This window comes from Diadema antillarum, unplaced genomic scaffold (assembly GCF_040938485.1).
Source record: "Diadema antillarum isolate AM-2024a unplaced genomic scaffold, OU_Dant_1.0 scf00000104, whole genome shotgun sequence".
Classification (NCBI taxonomy): Eukaryota; Metazoa; Echinodermata; class Echinoidea; order Diadematoida; family Diadematidae; genus Diadema; species Diadema antillarum.
In genome coordinates, this window is record NW_027270993.1 from 1,019,886 (window position 1) to 1,035,690 (window position 15,805).

Consider the following 15,805-nt stretch of genomic DNA (forward strand, 5'->3'; position numbering starts at 1 on the left):
TTCAAATCACCCAACATCATGTGGTTGTGCTGTTTTGGACGCTGCCCGCTCTAGATTTTTGGAGAAAGCGGCTGAGAAGAAAAGACTAGGTTACCCTGCTCCGAGATCATTCATGCAGAACACCAAGAGTCAATGCAACCAGGGAGGTGAGAGGAACCCACAGAACTCTTACTCTTGTAAGAGTTCTGTGATGCAACCCCCGGATGGTTGGGCGGAATTCTCCCTGGCTGCCGCCATGAGCGGACGCGCAGCACAAGAACCTCCGACGCGCCCATCACAAAAACAAGCACGCACAACACATTGGCAGCCACAACACCACCGCCGCCACCGCCACCAGCCAGCCAGCCACACACCACCACCACAATGCAGAACAAACCCGTCAGTGAAGCGCTGATTTATTGTGATACGCAAAGCCCCGACAGGTACACCAAACAGCACAACAAAATCATCACAAAAATGTATTAGCAGAACTTAATATACGGTGCTACAAAGCCGGATTTTGAGCCTAACCCTACTCGGCGGAGATACCATCCGTCATGGTATCTCAGTGTGGGCTTCCTTCTAATGGTGTTATCAGAATGTATCAGTTTCATAATAACAGGAGAGGAGTTTCACGTTTGATTTAAAACAAAAAGTCACACAATGATTGACATTTCCTAACCCTGCTTTTCCATTGCATCCGCCATCCGCCATCTGCCATCCGGATTGGTTGCCTTCTGATGCTGTTATCAGAATAAGTGTATATATCAGTTTCAAAACACATTAATAATAATTGACACTATAGCAAAAAAAAAAAAAAAAAAACTAACCTCATTCTTTATTTATGAATCGTTATGACATGTGCAGTTCAGAGCTTCGATTGTGTTGGGATGAGGAGGGGAGGTGTTGTGGTTACCAATCTACTTGTAAAGTGATGGGTAACGATGAGTTCGATGGGCAAGATCTGAGGAAGAGGGGAATGAGTGTTAAAGGGACTGTACAGTACTGGTTGAGATGAGGACTCAGGTTTATAACATTTTTTTTTGGTGAGATAATGAGAAACCTCTTATGAAATATTTTATGAAAAAGTATGTAATTTCAAGAAGGATCAAACGTTTATTTCATGAAAATTGGTCTTGAAATGGGTGAGATACCAAAAAAAAAAAAAGCGATCCTGATAAAATTGACAGGCCACGACTTTTATTGGGATCTCTTTGTTTTTCCTTGTTTTTAGATATCTCAGTCATTTCCAAACCGATTTTCATCAAATAAACTTTTGATTCCCCATAGAATTGTATGCTCTGTAACATTGATCTATAAATATATCGCAAAACGTTAACAAGCTGAATCCTCACCTCAATGCAGTACTGTACAGTCCCTTTAACATGAGAATGATGAAGAGAGAGAGAGAGGGAGGAAAGATCGGCAAGGTGGGGTGATGATGATAGAATCATAACATTCACTGATTTGTGGTTACTACCTGTATAGAATCACTTTAGAGCACATATTTTCTTTCACCATTGATAAATAACCGAATTTGTGAATTTGATGGTAGCCATCTCGAATTTCTCAAAACCTGCAAAGAACAAGAGTTGCATCTTCCAGATTCGGATTCAGCATCCTCGAAAAGGATTAAAAAAAAAAAGACTTCATTAAATAGTTTCAACCAATTTGTTTTACTTTGTTGTTACTATGTTTTTGGATATCTCATCAGCCATTTCAAAACCGTCTTTCATCAAATAAACTTTGCATTCCTCTTTAGAATGTATGCAGCTCTTTAATATAAGTGGTTTCTAGTATCTCTCCAAAAGTTAAAATCTGAATCCCCCACTAAACAAAAACTATATCATCCCTTTATAGGTGCAAAAAGGAGAGTACATTATACAACTCAAGAATGAAATACATGTATTTACATAATAGCCCTATATCAACCCCCTTCTAACCGAAACAAAATGAATCATTAGCTATCATATCCCGAATGATTAATCAAATCCTAATCTAACCACCCCACACAAAACAACCCACGGACACATACTCATGCACACAAACACACACACACACCCACACCCACACACACACACACACACACACACACACACACGCGTATACACTCGCCCGATACCACCTTCAATTATGATGATTACCAGTTACCAATTTACCGTATTGAATTAATCAAAGAAAACATAGCTACACACCATAATACTATAAACACCGGAGAATAACAAAATTAGAAAAAAAAATAACAACTTAGATCTTTGCTCCAAAAAATAACCCTCTCCCATTTACCCAAAACTCTATAAACTTACTTCTTTTTAAAAGCAATTTCTATTTTTCTATTTTTCCCGATTTCCTAGAATATTCTTATAAATTTCCCCAAAAGTTGAACAACACCTTCCGAGCTAAATCGAAATATATTTCAAAATATAGAAATTAGACCTATTGTATTACGACATTTCATATAAGGGTCCTACATCCCATTATCCGGATATGGATATCTTTCCACTCTGCATTTCGAATATCATAACTCAAAAGTGTCTATGGTTTTCTGCCACATTCACATATTTCCAAATAAGTATGCAAATGTTTCTATACCATTTGCTTAAAAGAGGAACACCGCCACCCCGCAATAAGCAAACAATTTCCGCCAACGTCATAACCTCCTCCTCCTCCATCTTTCCACCTTGAGATCTGTTTCCTCGTTTCCGCCTCCTTCCCCTCGTCTGAATTTTTAGTTTCTCTCATTCTCCCTCTTCTCCTCCCCTCCTCCTCCTCCACGTCCGCCTGCCCCTCCTCCTTTATCCTCATCTTCTTCTAGTGCTTTTTTCTCCTCCTCTTTCTCCTCTATCTCTTCCTCCTCATGATTTTGTTTCTCTCCGCCTCCCTTCCTCAGGCTAAATTCTTCTTTTTCTCTTTATATTCTTCGTCCTCCTCCTCCTTCTCCTCCTTCTCCTCCATCTCTTCCTCCTCACGACCTTTCTTCCTCTCCGCCTCTCTCCCCGGTCCTCCTCGTCGTCGTCCTCCTCCTCCTTAATTTCTTCATATTTCCTCCTTCTCCATTTCTCTTCCTCCTTGCGATCTCTTTCTTCTTCTCCGCCTCCCTTCCCCATCTTCTTTTTCTGTTTACTTTTCTATTTTCTACTTTCTGTTTCTGCTCCTGCCAAAATTACTACGACGTGTAAAATCATAGTTTTGTATTTGACGGGTGAAATAAGGATTCTCTTTCTCAGAGATTTTTTTTTCTTTCTAAATTTAACAAATTAGGGCCTAATTGTGACAATAATGCCAGGAAATGAATGATTTTTCCGTATCACAGACGATAATATTATACTCTGTACCAACTGGTCAGCGAGTTATCACCATTGCGTCAGTCGTGCTATTGTACAACGAGTAGGATAGGAGCTTTTCTGAGGCAAGCTAAGCCATTGATTAAAACCATAAACGTATTAGTCATAGTATTGTACTCTATTATTAAAGCATATGATTTCAGTATGCTGTACTTTGATGAGAGACTTTTTTTGTCCTTGTACGCTCAAAATTTTGATGGTTTGTTGCCTTTGTTTCGTTTTAAAAGTGCCCGGTAAATATCTAATGGCGCTTTAATTATTTTCATTGCGCGGGCCGCGCGTTTCCGTTTTACACCTTGGCCTAGGCTTTTCTCCGATATATTGCAGTGAACCTGCTGGATTTAACGTCTAGGAGCTAGCGGCGCGCCCTTTATGAAATCGTGCTGTCGGCGATCGCTTGAAGCTTGGTATCCGTGTCGTCTAGCTGGGTTATACCCACCATAACTGTACCAACAACAATAAGTTCGGTCAAAAGTCATACTATATCCTACCGTGAGCTGAGTGGATCAGTTACCTTATGCATCACAGACTATGGCAGAGTCAGGGGAAGATGCCATTCCTTCACCTTTGTTGGTAGGTGATTTTGAGTTGTGATATCTAATTCTCCTTTTGAGACAACCATCCCATGCAATCACACTAACGACTACGTTAGTATTCTACTGTACTATCCACACGTAGTGCTTCTCTACAAGTTAGCGTGGATGTGTCTTCCTGGACATTTTGCTGACTAAACCATACAGATACAGATACTAAATCAGTGCAGATCTATTCTGTACAATACTCAATAGCTATAATGTATACCGGTACTTGAGACATACCCTAAATGGGTCATGGCCTAACCATGTGCATTCCATTTCATTTTTCATCATTACAGTAGGGAGGTGAGAGAGAGAGAGAGAGAGAGAGAGAGAGAGAGAGAGAGAGAGAGAGAGAGAGAGAGAGCGAGAGGGAGAGAGAAGTCACACCTCCCTAATTTAAATTAATACAGTGACTTTTTACATGAGTTATGTAGCCTACTTTGTCTTTGTGCTGATTCATATAGCATATTCTATATGAATTAATGTATTATAAACAATCTATACAGTGTAGACCTACCTTTTATGACATGTGTTAACTCAAGGAGGTTTTATAGTATAATATTACTATTTATACATGATTTTTTTGTTATGGAGTTCCAACTGGCTGTAATTATTCAAACAGTTGTTAGATTTCTATTGATGTCATAACTCAAAAGAATTTCACAGGTGCTCTTGAGCCTTTCATAATCAATGTTTGATGCCGCCATCTTGCTGAGCAATCTGAATATTTATTTTGAGCATTATATGTTGGCCCTATTTTGCCTATTCATTCATTAAATTGAATGAAATATCACTTAACGTTAAGGATAAAGCTTGTAAGACAAAAGTCAATTCCATCCAGAAATTTTCACAAAAGTGTAAATCAGAGCTGTTTCAGGTGAAAAATCAGGTGAAAAATTGTACCAACATGGCAACACAACAGCAACTGTAGCAAGCCCATCCTGAAAAGCTGGTTTTATCACTTTTCGGCTTAATTTCCCCAAAAGTATTATGGAATAATCTTCAAGTATAATTCTTTATTGATAGACCATCAGATTAGTGCCCGCATATGCCCAGTCGGGTAGTTGTCAGCTTTTATATTTCAGCATTTTTTGCTCAATTTCTGTTCGCGCATCCTCATGTCTGTACCGCCTACCTTTTTATTAAGAAGGGGTAGCGAAAAGTAATTACCATCACGTACAAAGGCACAATTAAAAGGTTATCTTCCTTTGAAAGTGGCTGGTGATTTTGCAATGAGACACTAGATCGTCCTCTTATCTGTGAGGCAGCTCCAGTTTAGCACATACTTAAGATATTTCTTGGTGGTGGCATCAAACATGAGATCAAAGGGAATAAAACTGTTGTTACTCCATGTATGAAACCTCCTTGATGTAACTATACACAGCCCAGTCACTGTACAGCGTATTAACAGTGTCTGGTTGGGCTAGTGTTAATATTGTTTTGATTTGTATGTGTTTTTTTATCCTTGTTGAATGATAAATGAAAGGAAACAATATGAGATATGAAACTTAAGATTAAGAAGGCTTTAAGTTTAAGCCCAAGTGCAAGAGTCTAAAAAGCTTAACTTATTGAATTTTTCTAATTCATTATACATAAATTTAGTTTTAATGAATGTACAGTAGATCCAGATCTTGATCGATAGTCTTGTCATTTTAAATTTTCTTATTTTTTTTTTTATTATAATGTGTAAAACTCAGTGTGTCTCTGAATCTTATGAAGAAAATATTACTTGTAATCGAGCTGTATATTGATCCCCTTTGATTGATACCTTAAGGGCCTAAAAACCCCAACCCTAAATTTTCCCCCAATTCTGTACTCGGGGACAGGGCCTAGGGTCAAAACAGACCCTGTTCTATTGTCTACTAGATAATACCAAGGCAAAAGGAAACTACAATAGGTCTAGTACTACTATTACTAAGTCTACTTACTAGTAGAGTAACTAAAGGTTTAGTCTATGACAAGGGGCGCAGAAGAAATGTATTCTGCCACCCTTGGTCTATGATGATGCTAGAGTGATGGCGCAAACTGATACTGTTTAATATAATGCTGTAATAGTCAGACTAGTCAAGTACTGTAGTCAACAACATATTGTACTTGTATACCTAAACAGCAATGGAAAAATTTTGGATTTGGAACAATATAAAAGGTTTTATTTTCTACCTTTTTTCATCTTTTATTTTTCAGGAAATTCTACCTGAGAAGTATACCTACTTTGTGTCGGACTACCAAGCACAAGGAACTGGGTTCACAGCATCTGTGAAAGTAGGTGCACAAGACGAAGATGCTGCAAGGCAGTGGCTGGTTGATTTCCAGCAGTCTTCAAAAACTACATGGCGGGTCATGAGAACGTGCCCAATGGCCGGAAAGTATGTGCTTTCTAAGGTAAGATAAGCAAGTTCTATTAAACGAAATCCACTTGGATATGAGTTGTATTGATCACACATCCAAAAATCTTTCTTTGTTTAGAATTAGAAAATGAAATGTTATTTTTTGATGTAAGCACTGTATGCCACACAACTTTGGACCCATCATCATTCAGTGCACAAACAAGTCTTAGAAAAACCAAGAAAAATGTAACTGGCATTTCTTTTGATGAGGTTTAATGTTTTTATGTGTTTATATTTTCTACAAATATAGAAAATTTACAGATGTCATCATGGCCAGCAGAGAAAGGCCAAAGAAGGGACAACTCGGCACAGCAAGGACACAGGTTGCTGTGCCAAACTCACCATCTCTGTGAGAAGATCAGTGCCATCAAGTGGGAGGAAAAGCAGGTACATTGTGTATGATTTTTAACTTCCAGCCTTGAGTTTTATTCAGTTTTTTTCAATCTCTTTGTCAACAGTACAATTTATCTGGGCATTTATGTACACTGTACTTGATAATAATATGGAAATGTAGTATACTTGCTTGTATACACCTTACTACCTAGTAATATGCTGTACTCAGTTTTTTTACTGTGCTGTTCCCATAAAGCCAAAAGTGCTTTAATAGAGTGTTAACCTTTTTCAAATCAGTTGACGCAAATTCTAAAAGCCTATAGATATTTTTGTATTCTTAACCAATTGTATATTTTAATATAATGAACTACATTGTATGGAAATTTAAAAATTGTCATATTTTTCTTCTTACCCCACCTCATTCTCTCCTTGCAGAAACTCAGATCCCCATTTGGAGTTGCTCCCAACTCTTGTAACCATCAGTTGGGAGCACAACCATGCCATCTCCATCCCTGCAGCCCTGAAATTCAGGGATGTGAGTGCCGACACCTGCCAGAAACTGGAGGATTTGTACAGAAGGGGACATTCTCCAGCCAGTGCCCTAAATGTACTCGAATTGGACCTTCAGGATGAATCTCCAGAGGAGTACATCCTGAATTCAGCCGACAGGGCTCTCTGCCCAGATTTAAAGTTTTGTTATAGGTCAGTGACTTCATTGTTACTTTTATGCCTCCGCCACAAAGTGTCACCGGAGGCATTCTGTTGTTGGGTTGTCCGTCCGTCTGTCTGTCCGTAATCAATTTTGTGGACAGTGTATCTAAAAAGCAGTTATAGGTATCCTAATGAAACTTGGCATGTATATGTATGAGGTGGCAAAGTTGTGCCTATCAACTTTTGGGTGCACATGCTCGAGGTCAAAGGTCAAAAGGTCATGGTCAAATGCTCAAAATTTCACTATTTCCCCTGTATCTCTGCAATGTCTGGAGGTATTTTCTTGAAATTTGGTGTGTACATGAACTATCAAAAATAAGGATTCCCCAAAGAGAGTTTTGGGTCATGAGGTCAAAGTTCAAGGGTCAAAGGTCAAGTGAAAATGTTAAATTTTGACTTTTTCTCCATATCTCAATTATTACAAGGTATCTTCATGGAACTTAGTGTAAATGCATGTACTGACTGACAGTGATCATGTAGGAAATTTATTTCTTATGGGTCAAAGGTCAGTGGATCAAAAGTCAAGATCAATGCATTAAAGTTGTCATTATATCCCTCTTATCTATGCACTGCTTGCAGGATTTTTTCATCAAACTGAGTGTATGCATGCATTACCCAATACAGATTCTCTTGGGATTTTCTTGTCAAAAGGGTCAAAGGCAAAAAAGGTCAAAGGTCAAGTGAAAGTGATAAATCTTCACTTCTTCTTTAAACTTATAAAAGGGTCAAAAGTTGGGTACAAATCCCCAAATACCTGCACTATTATTAGACATTATAGCCATTCATCCAAATAAACATAGTTCAAGGAAAGTGAACATTCAATGCATTGTCAAAAGCCTGTCATTTCTAATATTTTGCCAGTTATGTGAAACTGTCATCACACATTGTCAAGACACTGTGCTATAGACCCATTCGGAGAACCATGCATTAGTTTATTCATATGTTTATTTCAGTGTTTTGTCCAGGATTGTGTTCTTAAAATCTGTACTTTTTACTATGCATAATAATGTAATCATGACCAGAATCAGATAACTGATGTTTAGCTTCCATTATCCAAGGCAATTTATATTTCTATGGCTGTTTCTGAATTGCACATAGTTTAATATGAATATGATCAGACATGTTATTTCGTTAATTGAAGAATCATAAGAAAAAATAGGAATTGAGTAATGGATAGATTTCAAATTCCACGAAGCACCTGTGTGCAACCTCTATAAATTACTTCGAACTGGAGATAACTTTGATGTCAGAAGAATACATGAAATGATGCAGATATGAGCTTCACAAAATAAAAACCCAATTATTCAAGGGTCGCATAATTGCAATGACTTCAACAGATTTACATTTGACATTTGCAGGACTCCCCCCCCCCCCCCCCCATGATTGGTGAATCATGAATAAGTAGTACATGTAGATGATGTCCTACGAATAGTAGTAGTAGTAGTACTACTACTACTACTACTACTACTATTTCTACTACTACCACTACTACTAGGACTACTACTGTTACTACTACTACTATGACCACTACTTTTACTACTACTTCTACTGCTACTACTACTACCACCACCACCACTACTACTACCACTTCTACTACTACGCTGCTACTACTGCTACCACTTTACTGCTACTACTACTACTGCTACCACTACTGCTGCTGCTGTTACTACTAGTAATACCACTACTACTATACTACTACTACTACTTTTACTATACTAGTACTACTACTACTTCTATTTTTTAAAGTGCTCAGTCTTAGCAACTTGTAAGCTTTTTGCAAGGTACCATATTCTAGCTTCAGAGCTTCAGGTGAATGAAAATTATGATCAATTTATTCCTGATGCATTTTTCAAATCTTGAATTTGACAGGCTCTACTACAAGATATTTCAGAGAGCTTATGGCTCCACAGATGGGGCAGACATGCTTACCTTCCTGGAGGAGCAGGTCATCAACAACTATAACTCTGAGGCTGGGATGATTTGTGCAAAAATCAAGAAGACCAGCAACCAGGAAGTCATCATCGCTATTTGCACACCAATGATGCAACGTGTCCACTCCATGGTGGGTCACAGCAGTGAGCTGGTCTTCATAGATTCGACAGGTATTTTCATTTCATGATATTTGCATAGTTATGATTTGAAAGAAATTATTGTATTGTAGCATTCAAAACCCATTGGATTATGTGCATACTTTGACAATTTGATATTTCAGGACCGTATAGATATAAAATGCTAGAAGTACAAGTGTGTCTAAAAATATTGTCATCTGGTCATAACATACACGTGCCTGTGCTAGTCATTGTATACTGCGAAACTGGATGTTCCATAAATTCATACATTGTATTAGAACTTGAGATGAAGGATTTTTTTTTTCTTTTTGTTTTAATGCCTCTCTCCCCCTGAAGAGTGCCAGAGCCAATATATTATCTGGTTGTCCATCCATTGGTACAACCTAGATTTTGTTAATTAACCCTAAAATAGCCATTTTCTTTTTACCATCTCACCACCGAGGGGGGCAGATTATGCCATTATTGACCCGACCATTAACCAGTCTTTGCCTATTTTTAAAGGTGCATGGTCCCGGTGGTTTAGTCAAATGCATACGCTGGCGCATGGCGCAAGTTTCCTATAGAGACCTACGCTATCGACTCCTCCTTAGCGCTTATGCTGTGGCCCACTTCCCCAAGTCCGAAGAAGTCCGATTCACTGCAGTTAGTGGTCCGATCACAGTTCGGTTCATGATTTGGCTGAGGGGGATGACAGCTTTAGCGAACTTCTTTGTGATGTCATTCTAACAAGCACATATGCACGCACCCTGGCATTCCTACAGACTGCGCGATGCGCAGAGAAGACAAAGAAGACAACGTTACTTAGCAACACCTACGCGCTTTACTCTTGATGACAACTCAACTTTGGTAATCTTCGTATCAGTGCTAGCGGTGATCAGCAGTATCATCACCAGCGCCCTCTACACTATCGGGACTATGCACCTTTAATGTTTTTTATCAGTTTATATTGATTGATTATACCAATGGGCCAAGTGTTTGTATGATATTTATTCCCAGGTAATGTTGACCGCCATGGAAGTAGAATCTTCCTGCTTCTGACTCACAGTTCATCAGGTGGCCTTCCATTAGGGGTTATCATCACCTCAAATGAACAAGAGCAGACAATCACAGAAGGCCTGGAACTCCTGAAGACCATTTTGCCAACTGATGCATTTGGAGGAAATGGTAATGAGGGTCCAGCAGTATTCATTACAGATGATTGCTTATCAGAGAGGAAGGCTCTTCACACGGTTTTTCCGAAGTCTACCCTGCTTCTTTGTACCTTCCACCTTCTACAATCTGTGTGGCGTTGGCTGTGGGACAGCAAGCATGGTATCAACAAAGATCACCGCCAGAGCTTGTTTCTCTATGTGAAGCAAATGATGTACGCAACGGACCCCCCTGCTGTTGAGGCAGCCTACCAACGTGCAAGGAGTGATCCTACTGTTGTTCGGTGAGCATGCCTGTGTTGTCTCTGTACTAGGCTTTCCATTGGGTGTAACATGTATTGGGGGTAACATGTATGCATTTATGGATTCTCTTTATATTAGGTTATCATATGATAGGAATAACATTAAAGGACAAGTTCACCTTCATAAACATAAGGATTGAGAGAATGTAGCAATATTAGTAGAACACATCATTGAAAGTTTGAGGAAAATCAGACAATCCGTTCAAAAGTTATGAATTTTTGAAGTTTTTGTGCAGTACCTGCTGGATGAGAAGACTACCACTGCAGTGTATGAATAACTTAGATGTCACATGCGTACAACAATATGAGGAAAGTATAAAAAGAATTTCACAAAATTCCATCTTTTGAAAAAAGTACACATTCCCCTGACTCATTGCCGACAAATGTTATGGGTAATATTATTCCCCCTGCCTTTAGAAAGAGGCAAGTCAAGTGCTCTTTTATTATGCGAAAAAAAGTGAAAATATGTTGAATTTTCTTTTACATTTTCTTTATACTGTTGTACGCATATGACTCACAAGCTGTAGTAGTCTCCTCATCCAGCGGTTCCAACACAAAAATTTAAAAAATTCATAACTTTTGCATCGATTGTCCAATTTTCCTCAAACTTTTACTGATGTGTTCTACTAATATTGTTGCATTTTCTCAATCCTTATGTTTATGAAGGTGAACTTGTCCTTTAAGGGAGTTTAAGATGAAAGAATGGTTATACATGTGTATTTACATGAAGTTTCTACAAGTTCTAATCTCATTTTCAAAATTCTTATATCTATCACAGAAGATGAGATGCAATTAGTAATTGCATTCAGAACTGGTGGTCTGAAAGAAAAAAAAATCAGAAAAAAGCTGTAAAACTTACAGTGACAAAAACATATATTTAACCTTGCTATTGTGAATATAATCTTGTGTATAAAGAAGATGTGTGGTAATTCTTGTCATTCTTTTAAATTTAGGTACCATGGTTATGGAGCATACCTCGAGTCCCTATATGAGAGACGTCAAGTTTGGGCTCAGGCATTTAGATTGGGACTTCGGATCCGGGCCAACAATACCAATAATTATGCCGAAGCTGCCATGAGAGTCTTGAAGGATTCCATCCTGCAACGATCCAAAGCCTTCAATGTGCCGCAATTGGTAGACTTTATCCTCTGCAGGCTTGAAAGTTTCTACCAAAGGAGACTTCTGGCAGTTGTCAACCAGCGCCCACTGAAGTGGAAAATCCAACCCCATCGTGGATCGACGATCAGCAAAGATGACATTTTCAAAGTAAATATTTTATAAATGTTATGAATTGTTTAAAAAATAAAATTCTGTGTAATCTTCAAAGTGTGATTCATGTTAATCTACAAATGGGCTATGGTACTAGCCACCATGTTTTTAATGTGTCAATCTAACACCCTCACCCCCCCCTACTAACGGTAATTCGTTCTTCCGTGGCAGTTTATAGCCGTGCAGGAGCATTCCTAGAACAGTTGCTATTCAATCGTACATAGGCCTGTGTAGCGAGGGTCTATTTACGGTAGCGGTAGAGCTAGGTTTTGTAATAACAGTTGTAAATTATTTGTAAAAGATTGTAACGCTAGAAGACTAACCTATAACGTTAAGGGTCTACAACTAAAGCAAGCTTGTTGAGGTAAGTGTTTGTGGTGATGTATGAGAATGTGAACTTTCTAACAATGTAGGGCCTAATCTCTTCTGTCTGCAGTCACTGGTACGTGAGCTGTAGACTACGGACCTGGCCCTGGTCCAGGTGTAGCACTAGTACAGTAGTAGCATAACCTAGAACTACTGGTGTCAAAGAAACTTGCTCAGTTCAGGCGGTGGTAATACTTGTAAGTAGTATAATGGGAAATCCTTTGCCTTCCGGCCCTGTCACGACTGTCTAACATTAACGGGAGTAGCAGGCTCAGTCTTATAGCTTCCAACACATTCACCAGTTTGTTTCTCTCTCAAGCTGCCATACCAGTTACAACAGTTTGGCAAAAACAAATCTGTTGCAATTTCGCAATTCTCGCTTGTAGCGCGTCATTATGCTGTGCATGAAGTGTGATGATACTGCTTAGTGTGCTCTGTACTGTGGTCACGGCGATTGCATTCGTGTGTGTGCAAAGCGTCTCTGTGTATGTTGCGCGCATCATAACAATTGGTTTTTTGATGACGTCACCCCTCCTGACATAACGCCATTTGTTTAACGTAGTCGCACTTATATTCCATGGTTGTACGTAATTTACGTCATGTTATGAAAATATAACGCTTCTCATCCTTCTGACCATGGTCACGTGACTGCATTCTGACCAATCACACATTGATATCTACATAGGTCATATCATAAGTTACTATAGCTATCCTTATGAATAACATTGTTGCTCTGTTTTTTTTTTAATCCTTGAATACCTTTATGTATGAATTTAAAGCAGCTTGCATTCATTTGATACAATTGATCAATGATTTTTAGCGTGAATGAAAGTTGAGAAATGGAATGAACAATTACATGTTAGTTTCAAGCTACTCTTACAAGGTAAAAAGAAACTATGCAAGGACACAAGTTCACTTGAAAAGTATATCAATACTAAGAAGAAAAAAAATAAATCTGTTAAAACAGCCATGATATCAAAGTCTAAAACCCAATTATTGCATGTAATTCCTGTTATTATTGCCAGACAGGGGAGAGTACCTACCAGGTCACCAGCCAGAGTGATCGACTGTGTCGCTACACTGTTGACATGGCTGTTGGTGTGTGTTCCTGCCATGAAGGTGTCACTGGGGGTGCCTGCAAACACCAAGAGGCCATTGTGAGGCACTTTGACGTGGCTTCGAGCAACTTCCTGCCTACATCTGCTACCGAAAGGACATTGCTGCTTCAAATTGCGACTGGGTGTAAGAAAAATTGAGCCCTATGGAATTTTACTGTTGGAATTTTAATACACATTCAACTTGCTGTTTTGTTGTTAAATTGATTTTGACCATTGAAAGGCTGTGACTGACACAGAGTTTGACTAGTTCCAAAGTCAACTGTAATTCAGATATAACTGTCATTGGCCAACATTAATGATTCCAATTGTCTGTAAATGACTTCCTTCTGTCTTTAAAGGGGAAATTCAGACATTTTTGAGCTGTCAGTGAATGGAGCAAAACAAGAAGGACTTAACATTGGAAGTTCGCTCAAAATCTAAGAATTGGTTCAAAAGTTGTGCATTTTTAAAGTTTAAGTAAATCCTTATTATGGGGATTCTTGAATTGGCAACACTGCCAGTATCTGTGATGTAATTGTGGAGAACTCTACATTGGTTTTGTACACAAAATTAGATTTTTTTTCTGTTCACAAAACATTAGGTCAGGAATAAACCTGATACTTTCAAAAATGCTTGCAGATTTCATGTAGCTTTCGTTCAGATTTAACTTTTTCTCGCAGATCTCTCAATGTGTACATGTATGTATAAGTGTATTTTATTACTTTTGTTATTTTGGTCATCAGATGTTTTTAATATATGTATATAATATAATTATATAGTTTTTATATTTTGATTGTAGACTGATTGTATGATTATGTATGTTACTATAAAATGAAATATGATATTGTACAAAATTCTGCAATTCAACCATCTTCATGGCTGCGAATGAATTTTTAAATAAACCATTACCATTACAACACGCCATCTTCATACGTAAGCAGAGCAGGAAGTCATCAAAAGTTATAGACCAATTCGGGTTCGTTTAGGGCAGCAGACAATTTGTGGCACTGGGCACAGCCATTAGCTCATTTTGCGGTGTCCCAGCATACCCCCCTTCCCTCACCCCACGGGCAACGTGTTTATCGCGCACTTGTAACAAAGGTTCACGCACTAAGCAAGCATTCGCGTAACCAGTATGAGATGCCTATTAGCTAAAGCAACCATGCATCAGTTTTTCATTCCATGCGCATGCTAATGTAGTCTTTCTTATTCCACTTAATTCACTTGAAGAAAATTAATGTCTCCATTTATTTCTACATGTACTTTGATATGGGTATGTATAGCCCATGATCTAACTTCACTGAGTTTGTATATAACTACTGTAAAAGTGGAAATTTTCGCAGTGTTGAAATTTTCGCGCATTTCGCTCAACCAGAAACTAGCGCGAAAATAAAAGCCCGCGAATATTTTTGCTTGCCATATGTTCCTGTGTGTGCCGTCTTGATTCCGCGGAATTAAAAACACGCGAAACTCTTCTGACCCGGCCAATCGCGAAAAAATATCCACTTTTACAGTACTACAGACAAGTCTACAGACAAATCTAAAGATTGAAATGAATGCTTATTCATTTGAATTTAAGGTGATGACAATGTTCCGTCAGGTTGGCTGGACCCTCTTCAGACCTCTGAGTCAATGGCAGAAGACGGGCCAGAACCTGAACAGCATGGCACATTGCCAGCCACAGGCCATAGTGAAATACAAGACCCTCAACTTGTTCGAGTCGAAAGTCTCCGTGCTCAAGGTGATTTGCTCAACGCATTTGACAAACGACTCCATGGAAACGTATCAAGCATCTCTGACTCACGATGTAAGTATAGCTTTCTATTCTTTATTACTTGGTTATAACAGCATGTTTGCATTTGGGACCATGAAAATTATGACCTTGTTAACAGGTCTTTTGCTACATCCGTTTAATGAAAAAATAATGACGTTAAAATATTAATAAAAACAAGATTTTAAAGACCTTCCATCACCCAAATTACTGTGTAATGATATGATTTTGTTTTATGTGATCTCTCACTGTAATTACATTTTACTGCATTAATCTCTTAAACATGAGAAGGAATCATGAACACAGGTCTACATTGAATCTTTGCGTTTGCTGAGAGAAGCATTTGATATTGTCTTCATTCCAAGTAGTAGAAGTATTTTATTCCTCATTTTAGCTAAAAAACAAAAAAAATCAGATAAACAAAAGGATTTATTTTTACCAATATTATGTA

At 38.4% G+C, this 15,805-nt stretch overlaps 1 protein-coding gene across 1 annotated transcript; it reads left to right on the forward strand.

The window, feature by feature from the left end:
• Positions 1-3,814: 3,814 nt before the first annotated feature.
• Positions 3,815-15,546, forward strand: LOC139719096 (uncharacterized). Its single transcript, XM_071630531.1, has 9 exons — positions 3,815-3,896; positions 6,086-6,283; positions 6,539-6,675; positions 7,057-7,323; positions 9,202-9,434; positions 10,398-10,833; positions 11,805-12,117; positions 13,512-13,728; positions 15,163-15,546. The coding sequence occupies exons 1-9, from the start codon at positions 3,855-3,857 to the stop codon at positions 15,426-15,428; spliced, it is 2,109 nt and encodes a 702-aa protein (XP_071486632.1). The 5' UTR covers positions 3,815-3,854; the 3' UTR covers positions 15,429-15,546.
• The last annotated feature ends 259 nt before the right edge of the window (positions 15,547-15,805 follow it).

Coding starts and splice junctions, on each gene's coding strand:
- LOC139719096 (XM_071630531.1), top strand. CDS start 3,855: ATGGCAGAGTCAGGGGAAGATGCCATTCCTTCACCTTTGTTG. Junction 3,897..6,085: donor CCATTCCTTCACCTTTGTTG/GTAGGTGATTTT, acceptor TTTATTTTTCAG/GAAATTCTACCTGAGAAGTA. Junction 6,676..7,056: donor TCAAGTGGGAGGAAAAGCAG/GTACATTGTGTA, acceptor CTCTCCTTGCAG/AAACTCAGATCCCCATTTGG.